Source organism: Stenella coeruleoalba (assembly GCF_951394435.1).
Source record: "Stenella coeruleoalba genome assembly, chromosome: 4".
Taxonomy (NCBI): domain Eukaryota; kingdom Metazoa; phylum Chordata; class Mammalia; order Artiodactyla; family Delphinidae; genus Stenella; species Stenella coeruleoalba.
In genome coordinates, this window is record NC_137149.1 from 80214730 (window position 1) to 80234672 (window position 19943).

General features: G+C 32.6%; 1 protein-coding gene and 1 pseudogene across 22 annotated transcripts in view; one reads left to right on the forward strand and one right to left on the reverse strand.

Annotated features, from left to right (window-relative positions):
* Window positions 1–19943, forward strand: part of ADGRL3 (adhesion G protein-coupled receptor L3) — an 867440-nt gene that overhangs the window by 458604 nt on the left and 388893 nt on the right. For all 21 annotated transcript variants that reach the window (XM_079920009.1, XM_079920003.1, XM_079919994.1 and 18 more), the window contains one exon: window positions 9706–9815. In XM_079920009.1, the coding sequence (XP_079776135.1) occupies window positions 9706–9815 (110 nt within the window). The remainder of the gene's footprint in view (window positions 1–9705; window positions 9816–19943) is intronic.
* Window positions 16292–17174, reverse strand: LOC307185184 (GTP-binding nuclear protein Ran-like; annotated as a pseudogene). The gene has a single exon. The product of its transcript is annotated as a GTP-binding nuclear protein Ran-like (transcript).

Consider the following 19943-nt stretch of genomic DNA (forward strand, 5'->3'; position numbering starts at 1 on the left):
GATCTTCAGTCACTGGCACATGGGGGCTTTCTTTCATATTTTGTTGTGCTGCACCAGGTACATTATACTTACAAAGCATGAAGACGACTAAAATTATTTTTGTGTAATATGAATCTTACTACTGCACTCTTCAAAAAATTTATGTATGAGGACACAGACAAAGTTTATTTCTGCTGTATATTCTGCTTTGGAAGTCTTTCTATATGTATATAAATGTGTATATATGAGTGTGTGCATGTGCATACATGGGTACATACACACACACACACACATGCACACACGCACACACAAACACAGAGTTATTCATTTGCTTTCATTTAGCACTTTATTGAAAGCAAATGTGAGGAAGCCAAAGACATTTTTCCGAGCTCATCTTATGTTGTTCCTTGGTTTTAATGTTAACTGACTTCAGTAGCCAACATTAGTAAAATTCCTTTTCCGTTGCAATTCTCTTTCTCAAGGTTTGAATTTATTTCTTTTTATTTTTCTCATACATACATAGTTTGATTTGGAAATTTTACACATTGACAAGAAAAAAGACTTAACCAAATGAATCAGTATGACATCTCTGTTTTAGCTGTGTCTTGGCAGATAGGATATTCTTGTAGCTCAGGGAAGAAAAGAATGTCTTGCAACACCCTTAGGAAGTGTAATCAATTATGTCTGTCTCTGACTTAAAAAAAAATCTAATTCTCTGCAAAGTGAACATTGTCTTCACTTAAGAAAAATACAGACATATAAAATATTGTTCCTTTTTATTTAGAAGAAAACAAGTAATACCTCCATTTGCTGCTATACTTTCAGATAATGAATTCATACACACACAGAGATTTATTTGGTTAACCATACATGCAAGTAAAGAATGTTCAGCTCTGATATGCTACTGAAAGTAGACAGTAATAAACTAATACAGATGCAATTCCAATTATTTTTAAATGTAAAGTTTCTCATAATTCTATGTAACTATTGTTATAGCATTCAGCTACTACTAGAAGATTACAGCTTAGAAATCACTGACACATAACTCAGGACTGAAATACTTTTCCAAGCAATGTTTGTGAACATGTTTATTTTAAATGCACATTTCCATTTATTGTGAACGCGTGCTTCTATGAATTGTATTCATGTCTAACATAGCTAATCATTTTATTTTTGGAATGAGCTCCATAAATATTCTGTGGATGCTGACTGATGATTATAATTTATTCTATCAAACATTACCCAGAGATATGTGGAATATTTGGAAATTGGACTTCCTTGCAAGGTTACTCATTTTCAAACATATTTCAATGTTTTCAAAATATTATTAAGTCAGTTTGAAAAATTCCCAGTAATAAACCCTTAAGGTTCATAAACTTGTAAATTTATTCTATAATAAGAGAATCTGAAAAGTTTCCTATTTTTCAAATTGCTACTGAAATAGTTTAGAGCATAGACAAATAATATCTTTTTAGTGCAGTACAGAATTAGTATTTTAAATTGAATTTTGTCAAAATAAAATTATTTAAATCTGTAAATGTGAAATAGTCACCTTTTATTTATTCATAGAAAGGTGCAATGACACTGAAACATGAATTCAGTTTAATATGAGTCAGTTGGGTTTCATTAATAATTTCTTAATGTTTGATATTTCACATTTTATGAAGTTTTATGTTTGATATTTTAAACTTTATGAAGATCCAAATTGAAACAATGACCCAGTTTCTGTAAAATGCTCTAAAAGTAACCTATATGGGTCAGGCAAATCTAGCTCAGTTTCTCACATCTATCACAATAAGCTTTATGCACTGAAAATTCCATTGTGATCCAACAAAACAAACATATAATATGATGCCTTTTAGCCAAACTATAATCAAACCATTTGTTTGTACTGAAAGATAGTGTATGTAAGTGGAGGCCTATGCATCCTTTTAATAAATAAAACTGTATATTAGGGAGACATTAAACACCTTAGCCATGCTCCACTGTAATGATATGCATCTTCCCATGTAAGACTTCTACAAAGTGACCACCTCAGGAGACAGTCTCAATACGTCTTTTTGCTTAAGCACTTGTGGTGGGCCAAATAATGGCCCCCAATGATATTGGCATCCTTACCCCCATAATCTGTGAATTGTACTTTATATGGCTAAAAGAACTTTACTTATGTGACAATGTTAAGGTTCTTGAGGTGGGCACATTATCCTGGATTATGGAGGTGGGCCTTAAACGTGATCACAAGGGTCCTTATAAGAGGGAAGCAAGAAGGGCAAAGAAGGAAGAAGGCAGTGCCATGTCAGAATCAGGGTGAAAAAAGGTGATGTGGTGTGGGATCACAGCCAACAAATGAGGGCACAGCCTCTAGACACTGAAAAAAGGCAAGAAAACAGATTCTCCTCAGAGCCTCCATGTGGGACAAACTCTGCCAACACCTTTCTCTTAGCCGTAGAAGACTCATTTTGGACTTCTACCTCCAGACCTATAAGAGAATAGATTTGCATTGTTTTAAGCCACTAAGTTTGTGGTAATTTGTTCCAGAAGCAATAAGAAAACTAACTTAGTATCCTAGTTTCTCCCCACTCATCATTTTGGTCATGTTTTCACTTGCTTGTGTCACATCACATTTTTCTAATGTAAAGCATGTTTGTGAAATGAAATATAAAAGAATATAGAAAATGAAAGACTTGATGCTAAAGAATCACCTTGTGAATCATAGAACTTTGTTTAACTACATTGTCACGATGTGTTCTGTAAGATCTTACTATATTTTTAGTTTATGATTTAGAATCAATGTTCTCAAAAATAAAAACTGCAAACAAGGGCTTTATCACTTCTGTTACTCTTCTTAAATTGCCACTTAAAGTGTATGTGGACAACACTGGCAAATTCCTGTGTGAATGCTAGGTGTAGATATACAATATAAGAATTAGAGAAAAATTTTAATATTTATGATGATGATTGATTTCGTTTTTTCCGACCATTTAGTTCTCTTACTAATTGAGATCTACATGATTCCTTTATGATATATATATATATATATATATATATATATATATATTCATATTCTACCATGGGATATTTGCCTTATTCTTCCCAGGCAAGTCCAAAATGAATGACGTATTTGCAGGTCTCAGAGAGACAGGGAGTGGCACATAGGGAAAGTACTGTCTTGAGGAAAAGAGAGTTGTTCTGTTTTGTTTATGGACATTGAGCAAAATACTCTTGATATTCACATATGAATTTATGGGTTTTTTTATATTGCTACATTCCATCCTGAGAATTAAAAACTCCTAGTCACCCTGGTTACTTAAAGGACCAGATGACTTCACAGGAAAATTCTACCAAACATTTAGAGGAGAGCTAACATCTATCCTTCTGAAGTGTTCCAAGAAAATTGCAGAGGAAGGAACACTCCCAAACACATTCTATGAGGCCACCCTGATACCAAAACCAGACAAAGATACCAGAAAAAAAGAAAATTACAGGCCAATATCACTGATGAATGTAGACACAAAAATCCTCAACAAAATACCAGCAAACCAAATCGAATAATACATTAAAAGGATCATACACCATGATCAAGTGTGATTTATCCCAGGGATGCAGGGATTTTTCAGTATCAATCAGTGTGATACCCCACATCAACAAATTGAAGAATAAAAACAATATGATCATCTCAATAGATGCAGAAAAAGCTTTTGACAAAAATCAACACCTATTTATGATAAAAATTCTCCAGAAAGTGGGCATAGAGAGAACATACCTCAACATAGTAAAGGCCATATATGACAGACCTACAGCTAACATCCTACTCAGTGGTGAAAAGCTGAAAGTATTTCCTCTAAGATCAGGAACAAGACAAGGATGTCCACTCTCGCCACTTTTATTCAACATAGTTTTGGAAGTCCTAGCTACGCCAGTCAGAGAAGGAAAAGAAATAAAAGGAATCAAAATTGGAAAAGAAGAAGTTAAACTGTCACTCTATACAGATGACATGATACTACACATAGAAAATCCTAAAGATGCTACCAGAAAACTATTAGAGCTCATCAATGAATTTGGTAAGGTTGCAGGTTACAAAATTAATACACAGAAATCTGTTGCATTTCTATACACTAACAGTGAAAGATCTGAAAGAGAAATTCAAGAAACAATCCCATTTACCATCGCATCTAAAAGAATAAAATACCTAGGAATAAACCTACCTAAGGTGACAAAAAACTGTTCTCTGAAAACTATAAGACACTGATGAAAGAAATTAAAGATGACACAAACAGATGGAAAGATATACCATGTTCTTGGATTGGAAGAATCCATATTGTCAAAATGACTATACTACCCAAGGAAATCTACAGATTCAATGCAACCCCTATCAAATTACCAATGGCATTTTTCACAGAACCAGAACGAAATATCTTAACATTTGTATGGAGACACAAAAGACCCCAAATAGCCACAGCAATCTTGAGAAACATTTTTAGATTTTAAATATTAATGTGTCATGATGGTAGTGCCTTGTTTTTTGCATGAATAGTTATCTTTAAAACATTTTTCTCTTGGAACATAATGCCTTATTCTTATATGATTTAAACACTGATTTGCCATATTTTAGATGCTGTGAATTACTTGAGTATCCTCAGTGTATGTATTTCTTCATCAGTCATTTGATAAATACTAATATAAATTCATATGACTAATTTTGCTAACAAAGAGACACCCACAAAGTATGTTTTTTTACACCATCATATCTTGTTATTCCAATTATTTTAAATGGAGTTTTATATATTTGCATGACTGAAGCATTGAGACGTTTCTGAGCATTCATAGGAATGACTTTTTTGTACACACTGATTTAAGAGCATAATAAGAATATGTAATTGGATTTTTTAAGGGAGAACCCTATGAATTACCCTCCTAGTAGAGAAATACAACAATATTTTATTTAAATTATTTTAATTGTACCATATTAGATTACTAGAGTTATGGAACCAACCAATACAATCCTTATATGTCTCTTATGTAAGAATGTTTTAAAACAGTTATACTTAAGATTCATTTTATATGCTTCATCTGTAAATTTGTTGTAACTAAACAGGAGAAAATGGCTGCTACTTTTTATCTAGATATGGAAGTTAAAACAAACATCACTTTCCTAAATTTAGCAGAAAAGTGGTTGGTTCATTTATTTTATGTATAATAAGAACTTACTGAATAGATGATATGTGCATAAACCTAGCAATATCATTTTTATTATATGCTGCAGTATGTTGTGGCAAATAAAGGAACTTCTTTGCCCCAGAGGTGACTTTTTCATTATCGTTCTTAACCAGTTTTGTTCTTATACTGCTATAAATCATATTGGAGTGAATAAGTTAGCATCAAATAATTCTGTATCTAATTTATAATCCTGTAATTATGTTTATCTTCCCTGGCAGTCATCATAAGACCTCTTTTTAAGTTAAACAATACTACTTTAAAATTAGTGCGAATAACCAGTAGCATTCAACATATTACATAATATTTATTAAATAAACTTTATCAATAGATGGCAAATATACTTAAGTTGGAGCTTTGAATGTGGGTTGAATTAAAATGGCATGTTTTTATGTTTCTTTTTTTCTTTTGGAATAGTCTATATATAAAGAAATACTCATTTATCTTATTACTCCTTCCACCTTATGTTCAGAGACTGATCTTTCTGATTGCTGCATTCCAATTTGAATTGGGAGGGCCTGGTTATATAATGTTAAATTCAGAGCTTCCTTGGAATGCCTGATTCACACCACAACTGAATGAATCCTGGGCCAGTTAGATATTTCACAGCTGATCTTTACCTCATCAGATCATCATAGTACTCCTGACAACATATAAGAGTGAATTAAATTAGTTTCCCAGAGTGACCATGAGATGTATGACTCACACGCTCAGGAGACAATAGGATAGTGGTTTTTAGGTCACTGTTCTGGAGTCCAGTGACTATTATTTGATTACTGAGAGTCTGAAAAGTTATTCAACATCACCATACCTATTCCCTCCTCTGTGAAATTGGTACTAGTAACTTCATCTCAAAAGAAGTGACAAGTAGGATATATGTGAACATGTTTGATAAGTTTAAAGCGTTAGTATAAATCTCAAACTTATGGTATCCCGGGTAATGTACTTTGCATACAACTAATTTATTTGGCTTTCTTTTTTAAAAAAACGTGAATCTGTTTTTTCCTGTTTCTACTCTTAATCCAAAGCATCTATGTGCTTGTCTGTGTGTCACTTCTTCTGTGTTGTAGGTTTCTCTCAAAAGACTCAGTCTATCTGGAATGAAGTGTTATTAACCCATCCCAAAGCAAATGACTGATGTTAATAATGATAACAATGTGGATAGTTACAGCAACATACAGTATACCGTGTGCATTTATGTGATACTTTACAAATTTTTAATGCATTTTTATAAGCACGTCAACTCTGTGAGGTGAGGTAGTAAAATAACTGACCTCCGTGTTATATATGTAAAAATCGAAACTCTGATAGATTCCTTTGAGAATTCTATCTGGTATTTGTTATTGTCATCTGCTTTTTTTTTTTTTATCAAATACTTTATTTGAAAATTGTCTGTTGTTGGGGTAGAAAAATTTTATTGCATAAATTTTCCAATGAAAAAATAGTGAAACTTTTATGAAAAGTTGAAGCCTTAATGCTTTTATAAGATTATGGCATTTTTTTCTGTGGATATTAGTAGATTAGGATACATTTGACCATATCATTGTAGTCTTTTCTCATCCTTTACTATGGGTTTTAAGAATATCCTTAGTATCAGGGTTACTGAAAATCATTTTTTATATTTAAATTAAAAGTAAATATAAAGAAAAATCTGAGTGTAAAGCACATTGGAACATTCAATTATTTTATTTCCCTTTTATCATCAAGCGTATTTAGGATGAATTTACTTTTGACGACTTTGATATAATTATAAAAGTACTCTTACTGGTGTAAATTGATCAATAATCTTTAATCTAATATTAAGGTTAATTTAATTTTGACTCACAGCGACTGAAATCATAAAAAAGAAGACAGACTTTTAAACTCCTGTTTTTGAAGTGTAGCTAGTCTTTAAACAATCAGTATTATATCTTATACAAAAATAATATTCCAGATGTTGCCTACCTTTTGATTTTTCAGTATCTTAATTTATAAAAAGCATTTGATATAGAAATCATAATAGAATGTAAATTATTTTGAAAAGTAAATGCTGTAAAGCATTGTTTTCTACAGAACAATGATGACAATGATTGCAGTATATTATTTGTGTAGAATGTGTTTGTTTATATACCTCTTCACATACACTATCTCACCAGGTAGAAGGCTTTCTTGATTCTTCTTTGGTTAACATTAAGTAAGATATTTGGGACTCATTACAGTGTCTAATGTTTATAACAAATGTCGCTTATTTCAGTTTTTTTACATACACATAAATAGTATTTTTGCAAATTAAATAGTATATAATATGCAAATGATCAGTTCACATGTTTAGATAACTAAATGGATGGGTGGATGTGTCTAATGTCCATATTATATTTTAATATCTGATCTATACATATATAACCATATGAAATTCTTTTTGATTCAAGACAATTTTCTGTGAAACAAACACTTCCATAATTGTAAATTTTAACCTTTATACCCTACTCAAAAATGACTAGTAATTTGGTTTGTTGATATCAAACATTGATTGTTTAAATAATAAAAGATTTGTAATTGCCCATTTACATCTGAAAATTGTAAGAATAGACACAGATGGTAAATTAATTTTATTATTATAAGAGCTGTAGTAATTAGAAAAAAGGACGATAGTAGGCAGTAAAACAACAGTAGGCCAAGAGACAAAACATAATATATATAATATGTGTATATATATATATATTTATTTTAAACATTATAATTTAATGATTTGAGATCAGCAATAATATTATATTTACAAAATATTTAAATATCAAATTTTATAATGTATACTTTCATTTTTCATTATTTCTACTTTGAATGCATTTTTGATAATAGCTGATTCTGTAACAATTATGGATATAACTGAGTTTATATAGCTGCTCATTGTATAAAATCCTGAGATAGATTTATGAGTTTATTTTTTCAAGGCATGATGTGAAAATTGTATTGCTTTAACTGCAAAAACATGTCTTTTAACTTGAGACAGCTTCCTCTTAAGGGTTTTCTATGTAATAGGAAAGTACTGTTATTTTTAAAAAGTGTCAATACACTAAAATATTTGCACTACCTATTTGTAATGCATGTTGAGGACAGCCACATTTACATTAATGTTATTATACAATTGTCTGATAATCATCTTTAGACACTAAATCTACACAAGAGAACTTTAGAACATGCTGACCCTCAAGATTAGCTGTTATGCTAAACTGACTGATGAGAATGGAATATTGGCTTTTATTAATCTTCCACTGGTAACACGAAATGTATTTTTCAGTTTAAGACATTTACTAATGAATCAATTTTAATTTAGGGACTAAATAAAATTCTCAGTAAGCCTGGCAAATGATAGCCTTGAGTAAACTCAAAGCATTTTCACTCTAAATCAAAATGAGTTCTGCCCTGAATGCTCCTTATCCAACTAGTAGCCTTGCAAGGATTCAGAGGTATTGGTCATATCAAAAAAGGAAGCATCTTTTTAAGAAAGGAAGGAAAGAAAGAAGGGAAGGAAAGAAGGAAGGAAGGAAGGGCGGAAAGAAAAAGAAAGAAGGAAGGAAGAAAGGAAGAGAGGGAGGGAGAGGAAGGGAGGAAGGAAGGAAGGAAGGGAGGAACTCTATTGGGTCTAGAAAGTTTCGGAGTAAAATTTACTGTAAGGAGGGCATTCTGATCTTGGGTGTCTTTTTCAGAGTAGGAATCAATTTCATTATATGTATATTTATTTACCCATGAGTAAATCTGCTAACCCAGATCTATTTAGCCCAATTGCCACAAAATATGCCTAGTTTGTGTTTCTGTTTCAATAGTGATGTCTGATTATTCTCTTTGGAGATTTAAAGTTATTCTAAATTATAGGATATTGGCATTTGTGAATAGCAATCTTTAAGGTTAGTGTCGTTATTTGGCTGTACATGAGGAATATGAGTCCATTCTTAAAAATGGTTTTACTTATGGGATTAGTTTATTATTATATTAATTTATATAAATTAAATTTTTAGATACATTTTAATATTTAAAGTTTTTACTGATTTTATTTTTTTAGGTTTGGCTAAAAGCATTTCAACACCATATGTTCATTGCCTGTAAAATAAATAATATGATAATCAGTGATTTTATTTTACTACTGCCTAAGTAAAGCTCTGTGGTTCTATTTTCTTAATTATTTTTTTTATAAGAGAGTGAGTTTTTCCTACCAAATCATCCTGTCTTCACATTGGCAATATCCTATGGGCCAGTTAATGTTGCTTAAGCAGTATTTAACGCCTAACTCAAAATCATGCTGTGTTCAATCAAAAATTAAATTAGTTAATATGAATAAACTGAATGAATTTTTTAATGTCTAGTTTTTTTTTAGGTATACTGTAGATATTTCCTTAACAAGTCTAAAACCCTAAATTGACCAAAACCTTATTTAAATCTGTGTAATTAGGAACTAAAATAAAATTGGTATTGGTGTTAATAATGATTTAACTATGTAGAAACTTATTATTTTTTTCTTTTCTTCTCTTTCGACTTCAGGTGCAATAACAGAACCCAGTGTGCAGTGGTGGCAGGTCCCGATGTTTTTCCAGACCCATGTCCGGGAACCTATAAATACCTTGAAGTGCAGTATGAATGTGTCCCTTACAGTATGTATATTCCTGTACTTTTCTTATAAAAAGGAAAGATATTAAGCTTTGTTTTGCATGCATTGACAACATAGTCTCTATGAAAACATAAAAATAATCACATAAATTATATTTAAAAACTGGCTAATTTTAACTTTTCAGGGTCTTACATTTTCCCCACCCTTGGAAGAATTAGGTGTTGCCTGCATGATCCTGCAGCATTTAATTTTGACTATATATTTCTGTATATCAGTATCTATTCTAAAGCTCTTTTCTTAATGCAAGAATATAAAATATTTAGAAAAATGATGAAAGAGTGGTATGCCAGTACTATATCCCTCCAGGTCCAAGCAAACAGAAATGAAAGTGAATAATATACTTGTATATATAGTAGTATAGAAAATGATAAATCTTGAATTTGATAGGAACAATTATATCTAAGCTTCCTGTGCTGCCAAGATATTGAGAAGTAGAAATATATTCACCCAGAGAGAGCAGATTGGAAAGAAAATACAAGGATTACATGGACTAAAGCACTCTTTAGAGAATGTATCTTTTACAGTCTCAAGAACTGTGTCTTTGCAACCTTTATGTCAGAAATGATATATACCAACAACTTTTCTTTTTTCTTCAGGAATAATGAAAAATCAAACAATCAAAAATGACCCTTTTTTTTTTTTTTTTTTTTTTTTGTGGTACGCGGGCCTCTCACTGTTGTGGCCTCTCCCGTTGCGGAGCACAGGCTCCGGACACGCAGGCCCAGTGGCCATGGCTCACGGGCCCTGCCGCTCTGCGGCATGTGGGATCTTCCCGGACCGGGACACGAACCCATGTCCCCTGCATCGGCAGGCGGACTCTCAACCACTGCGCCACCAGGGAAGCCCTTTCTTGACTTTTTTATCCAAAGGTAGAATCATCATCTCAAAAGAAATATTTTTGATCTGACTAGTTAATTATTCATGGGATACCTTAGTGAAGATCACTCAGGAAATCCTGTATTCTTGTATTACATATGCAGCTCATCCCAGAGGTAGAAAACTCCTCATAAACAAATCCCAGGTTCCAACTTCCCTTGATATCTCAGAAGAAACAAAGCATCTGGGGGTCAGCAAGTTTACTGTGTCAAGAGGTAGTTCTAGGTTTGCCTCATTGATGTTTATTTAAAAAGCAGCACATTGCTCATGAGCTGTAAGTGTGTGTACTCCAATAACAATAGAGAAATTTGGCCTGCAAGAAATGAATTGAAATTTAAAAGTAATAATGAAAGCAATCAAGAGAAAATTTCATTGTTCCTTTATTTACAGTGTGATTGATTAGAGAAAGTTTATCTAGGGAAGTTTTATAAGCTTACTTTCTTTGTTGTGAAAAAGCATAAGTGTATAGGTTTTATTGAAATCTCAATTGAGGTTATGCTTCTAATATTGTTATCTCCAGGAACCCGTCTATAAAAATATAAAGCTAAATGACCATTTATTGTTCATTAGTGATACTTTAAAGAAATAAAATTTGTAGTCCACTTTAGAACTGTGACAGTTATACGTAGGTTGCATAATAAGATCTTTGTGAAATATGTAGAATAGCTATTTCCAAAGGCATTTAAAAAATATATTAAATAAGGTATGCCTCATTTTTAAAGACAGTTTTAAGAAACTTACAATCATTGCAACATGAAAGCTGAAGAAGTTTTGTCAAATATTTTTTTCACAATTTTTAAAATTTAAAGAATTTCACAGCTCTTTCTTCAGTTTTCTGTATTTCTTCAGAGTTCCTTTAAGGATAACTACTCCAAATTCCTCTGCCAAACTCATTCTGAAAAATCATCTTAAATCATTTCAATGTAGATAAGAACTTGCTCATACACTTTTGTATAAAAGGATTATGGTTTACCACAGATTTCGTCTCTCATAAATTTTTAGAGTTGGGCAATTTGATTCCTGAATATCCTACATTTTCAGGTTTCTGGTAATCCTGAAAATGTACTGATTGCCTTAGAAGTATGTTCATATTATATTAAAATATTTAACTGATTGTTTCATTAAATAAGAATTATAAACACAGGTGCAACCACTTTCCAGTTTATACACAGTTTAATTTATATGATATAGTATAATTGCATTTGTTTAAATTATCTTCAGTATGTTTCAGTTAAAAGTGTAATGCGTAACTGGAAACTCATTTAGAAAATTTAACATGAACTTAAAAGAAAATAATCCAAAAGAAAGTAAAAACCGTAACATAAACTATAGTGACTCATTTGAAACGTAAGCTGGTTTAGTAGAAAAATGGCCAGATATCAGGAAGCCTGGTTACTTAACAAAAATTCTGGATCCTTTAGCCTCAGGTAAGCTATTAAAATTTTCTGGATCTCACCTTATAGACTTTCCCTCATCTATAGTACAGTAGTCCCCTGTTATCTGTGATTTCACTTTCCTTGGTTTCAGTTATCCATGGTCAACCTCAGTCTGAAAATATTAAATGGAACTTTCCAGAAATAAACAATTCATAAGTTTTAAATCATGTGCCATTCTGAGTAGCATGATGAAATATGCCATCCTACTCGAGACGTGAATCATCCCCCTGTTTAGTGTATCCACTATATATGCTACCCACTTGTTAGTCAGTCATCTGTAACACTTCAGCTGTCACACTATCATAGTGCTTGTGTTCAAGTAACCCATATTTTAATGGCCCCAAAACGCAAGAAGAGTCATGCTGGAAATTTGGATATTTTCTTACTGTGCCTAATTTATAAATTAAACTTTATCATAGATATGTATGTATAGGAAGAAAAACAGTATATATAGGGTTTGGTGCTATCTGCAGTTTCAGGAATCCACTGTGCGTCTTAGAATGTACTCCCTGTGGATAAGGGGTGGGCTACTACAAGTTCTGATTTAGTTAATAATAAGCTCTTTTTCTTTTCTCCAGCATAAAAAAACACTGATTTTTCCATTGCTGAAAATATTCACTTATTAAAATAGCTTTCATTTATTAACATTTACTACATGGCTTATATGTTTACATACATTATTTTATTTAATTCTCACACTCTCCTCCCTGTTAGGTATGAGTGTCAGCACTTTACTGAAGAGGAAACATACTCAATAGGATTAGTAAAATGTTTCATGTAAAATGTAGAATAGCTAGGAAATGGCAGAGCCAAGAGTTGAGTTTGTCTGTAATACCTGTTCTTAAGGACGCAGCTATAGTTCTCCCCCTAGATTTTACCCTTTATATTTTCAAGAGTTATTCAGTGGTGTTCAATATTTAACTTTCATCGGTACAGTAAAGGTACATAGTGAAAGCAAATGCTTCAAGGGCCCGGACCCTTTTTCTTCTTTCTTTTGCTACTTACTTTTAAGAGGTTTGTATTCTTTTCTTAAAACAGCTGAATCACTGCAACTTTTATTTTCCCAAACACCTAATGAAGCTTTATGGCAAAGACTAATTTGTGCTATAAAAACACCACCGACAATTTAGAATGAGGCTCTTATCTAAGTAGTAACTTAAAAAGTTGTTTAAATTACCTGTATTATAGGAGAAAATCCTTGTACTTAATTAATATGCTTGTTAAAAGACCCTATTGTATTAGTAGCAGACAGACTTCATATTTAGGATTCAATATTAATATTTGAAAATTTTCTAACTGAACAACTGAATAAACAACCAAACAACAAATACTCTTAGGTTCTGTTTGTTATATAATTTAATAATATCCATTTTCATTTTGAATTTAAGATGACAAACTGCAGTGTATATGGTGATATACTTTGTTATGAATGTTTTCTTAATATTGATATGTGGAAAAATATTATTGATATTTTCTTTTTTTATATATGCTCTGTGTATATATGTTTCTATGGTAATATTGATTTTTAAGGTGATACATTTTCATGGAAAATATCGAAAGAAAATATAGAAATATAGAAAAACAAAAATATATAGAAAAACATCAATATTAATGATATATAAGTGTATAAGAGGTAATATAGAAAAATTCAACAAAGTTTATTGTATCACACAGGAGAAGGAAAATTAAAAACATCTAAGATAAGCTTGCAATAATTTTTGCAGAGTTTTAGGAGTCAGTAAATTGGTGTATAAATGAACACTGAAATTTTTAAGAGGACTTTAACCTAAATCAACCAAATGGTGTGGCTTGTTTTGAAAAGATGACAGTGGGAAATAAAATAAGGAAAATTAGGAATTTTAAACAATTTAGTGAGGCTACTGAATTTGTCTTATACTCAGTTTTTTGAGTGTCTTGTACACAGTTTTTTCAAAATCACTAAAGTTGTATTTAATCTTTTCTTTCTACTGTCTGTAATTTCTTGTTTGGGTTCAACAGATAGCCTGTTTTGGGGACAGTTGAATCAATACTTTTCTCTGTTCCTGTGACACCTTAGTTCCAGTATGACTTTTATAGCCTTTGCCTTTTCTTTTGAGGTTTGATTTTCTTCCTTCATGATATTTCCTCCCTAGGAGATGACCCAAATATTCAAGAGGTTAAACCTCAGCATTTACCAATGCCACAGTTTTGTTTTTGCAGCTTCCTTCTTCTCACCCCACCCCATCACTTCTAGCCTGATTTGGGATGGAAATTGTGGCATCTTTAAGTAGAGCTTCCTTCATTTAGCCGGCTTACGGGGATGACTTGTGTTAGAGAGAAAACAGTAAAACAACTAACCACCTATATAGAGTATTTCTGAGCAAAAAATCTTTACTTTAGCTTTACTTTGTATCCTGCTGATAATTTGTCTTTTTTCCAAGGCATACAGTTTCACACACATTACACTCAAAAAGTGTTTGTCTTCTCTCACAGTCCAGCATTTCTCTTCAGTTATTTGTTTCTTCTTTTTAAAAATACAAAGTACATATTACTTATTCAGTAATCTTCTCTGCTGGTAGATTTTCTTTGAAATAGATGGGGGAAGCACACAATTGGAGAGCCACTAGAAATGAGTGTTTGGTAGTGGGAAGCAGCCGCATAGCACAGGGAGATCAGCTCGGTGCTTTGTGACCACCCAGAGGGGTGGGATAGGGAGGGTGGGAGGGAGGGAGACACAAGAGGGAAGAGATATGGGAACATATGTATATGTATAACTGATTCACTTTGTTATAAAGCAGAAACTAACACACCATTGTAAAGCAATTATACTCCCATAAAGATGTAAAAAAAAAAAAAAAAGAAATGAGTGTTTGGTTAAACCAATCTTATTTTATAGCACTTACAGACTTTCTCACCATTCATATTAACCATCTGAAGTTATGTATGTGATTGTCTTTATGGAAAGACATGCAAAACAAGTAATGTTGGAAATTAATATTTACAATTAATTATATAATCTGCTATTTTGTCTTTTTTTACTAAAAGAAAAAAGTACTATCTTTCAGCATTTAAAATGAACAAAAGCCTTTAAATATTTAGTTATAAATAACTAAATACATTTTGCAACTAATATTCAACTGATTGCATATTTTAATATGTTCACACTCTGGCTCCTATTATGTAAATAAATAATTACATATTTTAAAACTCATGCTGAAATTAACCCATATGTTAAATTTTAAAAATATCACAGAATGTCAAGATATAATTGATTCCCAATGCCTCAGTACCTTTTCCAGTTTCTGATACATAGGAGACATTCAGTTATGCCTCAGTACCTTTTCCAGTTTCTGATACATAGGAGACATTCAGTTAAGGCATATTGAATGATTGAAAGAAAAAAGGAAATATGGTCAAAATTTAATCCTCTAAAATCATTATGTTCATTGCTAAAATGATAAACAAAAGAAACTCTTGTCTACACACAAGACCTTATTAATTCAAAGGGAAGATCTATGGTAAAAAATATAGATTATATGAATTTTAGTTTTTCCAAATTGTTTGATGTTGTAATTGTATTCCTCAAGAATGCTAGAATGGTCCTAGCAACCAATTTGTTTTTCATATTATTCTTCTGTATGCCTCCATATAATGTATCAAGTATTGTCCCTTTATAAGAGGAATGTCAGTTATCTAAATTCTCTTTTTTAGAATGATAGTTATAACAAGAACAATAAAATTCTTCCTTTCTTTCTCCTTTTTCTTCCCACCAAAGTTTCTTTCTTTTTTCTTTTCTTTTTTTTCTTAGGTATTTGAAATACAATTTTAGTCTGATTCTAAACAAAAAGAAATGGGAATGACAGTAACAAATAAGATTCCACCACTGAATATTGTGATGTGACTGTAGCAGTCTTATATTTGGAACTCAAGGAGGAAACAACTGTGTTCCAAAACACCTAAATATGTAGGTCCAAAAAAATGAAGGTTTTTTTTTTTTTTTAACTGCTACATTCACTCCGAAGCCCATTCATCTCCTTCAGCATCCCAAAGATTAAGCACATGTTCTGCTTAGCTATATAATAAAGTGACAAACATGCTGCACCACTGTTATCACAGGACAGTTGCCTATAAAACTAGACTTCTGATGCTGGGCTCCAGCTTCACTTTCTCACAGGTCATCATCTTCATCCGGGAGGGCAGTTGGCTGAGCAACCTCTAGATAGTGCTCTTACTGCGCTGCCAACGCTGGGTCCATGATCACCTCTGGTGGGGCGAGAGCAGGCATGGCAATGAACTCCAAGTTAGGGTCTCCCATCAGTTTTCTAGCCAGAGGAAGGGCTTTTCAAAGTTGTAGTTACTTTTGGCAGAAATGTCATAGTACTGAAGATTCTTCTTTTGGTGGAAGACAATTGACTTTGACTTAACCTTTCTGTCCTTAATATCCACTTTGTTGCCACACAACAAGATGGGGATATTCTCACACACTGGTACCAGATCTCTATGCCAGTTAGGCACGTTCTTGTAAGTAACTCTCGATGTTACATCAAACATTATAATGGCACCCTGAGCTTGGATATAATAGCCATCTCTCAGTCCACCAAGTTTCTCCTGACCAGCTGTATCCCATACATTGAACTTAATAGGTCCTCTGTTGGTATGGAACACAAGGGGATGGACCTCAACACCCAAAGTAGCTACATACTTCTACTCAAATTCACCAGTCAGATGACGTTTCACGAATGTAGTTTTACCAGTACCACCATCACCAACCAATGTAAGTTTGAACTGAAGTTGGGGTTCTCCTTGGGCAGCCATCGTGATGTTAACGCGGGCGGGGGCTGCGAGGGTGCGCCATGGAGACAGCGTCTGGGGCGCTGCTCCCCCGTCCGGCTCCCCCAGCCCCCAGGGCCAGGCTCACGCCTGCTCCAAGCGCAGACGGAACGGAGCGGAGGCCCGCTTGGTGCGGAGGCCAGGGGCCAGTTTCCTTCTTAAATAGTTTCTACTTGACAGTATCTTGCACCTAACATATAATTCATAAAACTTTTTCAAGTGAATCAGTAATTAATAGTTAATTTAAACTTTTATTGTATGTCCCAAATATGAAATATTCATAAAAATTGCTATTATAAGTTTGGAAAACAGGAAGCGTAGGTGGACTATATACTTTCTTAGAAGTTTTCACCCTAAATTCTCTCCTCTTCTTGTCTAGCTGCTTCATATGTTTATGGAAATTATTCTCAACTAGTTTATATCATTTGCTTTCAAGACCTCCCTCTTTTATCTTCCTTTCATCACACAACATCTATTGCAGACCAGGCACTATGCTAAACACTAGGTAGAATGCTAGGATAAAAATTCTGCCATAGAGGAATTTAGCCAAATGAGGCTCAAGGTCCCCAAAGTTACACTGTTCCTAGCTCAGCAAAGCAACTGAGCACTTCATGTTAGCAGTGCACCTAGAAAACATGCCCATCCCATAGCGGCTGATGTTTGTAGGGGGTGTGTGGGGGTGTGTATCTTCAGGGAAGGTTTTCTAGAGGAGATGACTCTTGAGCTGAATCTTAAAGAATGAGTAGACTTTAATGAGAAGGGCAATAATTTTTGGCAGATGGGACAATGTAAGGTAAGTAACTGTTACCGTTAATATAAAACCAAAACACTTTGGTGTTTGCATGAAAAACAAAACACAAGAGTGACAGGAGATGAACCCATAGATGGGCAGGGTAGAAATCATGACTCTCCTGTATGCTGGGATTTTTCTGAGCCCTAATACTCATCACAGTGTGGAGCATAAAGATAATAAACTATTTTTAATGTAATTAACTAATACATTAATAAGAAATACTTGTTTGAAAATCTGCAAAAACCAATTTTGACTAATTTAAGTTGAAAAATGAAGCCTTTTGTGGCGGGAGGGAGGGTGGGAAATACAAAGTAATAGTTCCAGAATCAAAAGAAGAAAGGTGAAAAACAGGTCTGAAAAAATAAGATCCAGTGATCTAGTGAACAAGAGTTAGTGGACAGTCTCTTAAGTACTCTGCGTTTGGATGAATCAGTTACAAAAATGGTCCATCTGATCTAAGTCCTGTAATGATCTGGGCTAGGACATCAGGACTGCATGAAACTAGAGCTGAGTAGTTGCTGCACCTTTTAAATAGGGTCTGCTCTTTGCTATTTCCTGTCATTTCCATTTCTTATTTTATTGTACTTAGTTCATTATACTCTTTTAAAATATCTCCTGGCTTCTGAATATACTTAAATTTACAACTCTTGTTCTAGAGTTTGTATCTAATCAATGCTAATAGGTGTAAAAGCACTCTAAATAGTTACCATATATATATTTTTTATTTTCAAAATATGTAGTATTAAGTTCTTGCACCAACAATAATTCTACCAATAGAAGTTTATCAGTATGTATTATGGGTTAATCAGTGTGTTAAGTGCTGGGGAAAAGTAGAGTTCGGCCTTATGGATCTGGTGGTCCCGTGGATAAGGCAAATAATAAACACATTAACCAATACATATAATCATAAATGATAAAATGCAAGAAGAAAATAAACACAGTTGTACAATAGAAAACAATAAAAGGGCTAGCTTATATAGGTGTGATAAAAGACTGCTCTCAAGAGAGGGTACTTGAAACCTGAAGAATGAGAATGAGACAGTCAGGCAAAGAGCCTGGGAAAGAGCTTTCAAAGCAGAGAGATCATTAGCTCCAAAAAGTGTGAGGTTGGGAAGAGGTTGGCTTGTCCTAATAACTGATAGAAAGTCAGTGTGTTTGCAGTCAACATGGGGGAGAGTGACTTAGACCCAATCTAATTACCAACCAGCAATTAGTACTATTAATACCATTAATAATGAAGCAGCAATTTCTTTCAAGTTTCTAGGATTTATTAAGAATCAAAATATGTTTGCAGAATGAAATTTAATAAAGTGATATTTCTTTTAAAATATATATTTTTGAAAATATTACATTCTACAATAACATAAAGGTAAACTTATGTCAAATAAACCAAATATCAAATGGCATCAACAGCTAGAAAGAATAAATACATATATTTATAGTGGATTAATAATATGTAAGTGTACACATGATGCTAATTGTAAGGAAACAAGATGAATTGAGAGTATTAAAAAATTAATTGGATTGGCAAAGTTAGGAAAATATTTGATTTAGGAAGTAAAATGTTATTACAGACATAAAGTTGGGGGATTAGTTTACCCATGCTCACTTGCTTTATTTGAAATAGTAAGATTATAGAACTAATGCACTTAAACTTAATTCAAATAAATTTTTATAAGATCCTCAAATTGAATAGCATAAACATGTGAGGTTTAAAGAGACATGGAATTTAACATTTTGTTTTTAAAATATACTGCATCTGTATGGGAAGAGAAGTAGTGAAAATGTGAAGGGTTTTTTTTTTCCCCAAAGTGTTTATTGCTAAAAAGATCTTATAGCAAACTTGATGTATGAGATCTAAAGAGTTAATTTTCCAGATAAAATTTTTGTAAATTCTTGTAAAATCAATTGAAATACTATGAAAGAGCATTGTTAATTTTCTTGTATTATAGTCATTAATCTTATGAAGCTAGAAAAAAAGCAATCAATTTGCTTGGAAAGTACTTCATTCAGATTTTGCAATTTTAACATAATAGTACTTCGTTAAAATGATTAGTTAGTATAGGGAAAAATCTACATAAACTTTAATGTTTTTGTTTTATTTTTGAGGAATTTCTCAAATGGTAGGAGATCACAATTCCTGTGAATGTTGTCAATTTTTAAATTGCTTAAACTTTTTCAAAATCCTGCTATAAAA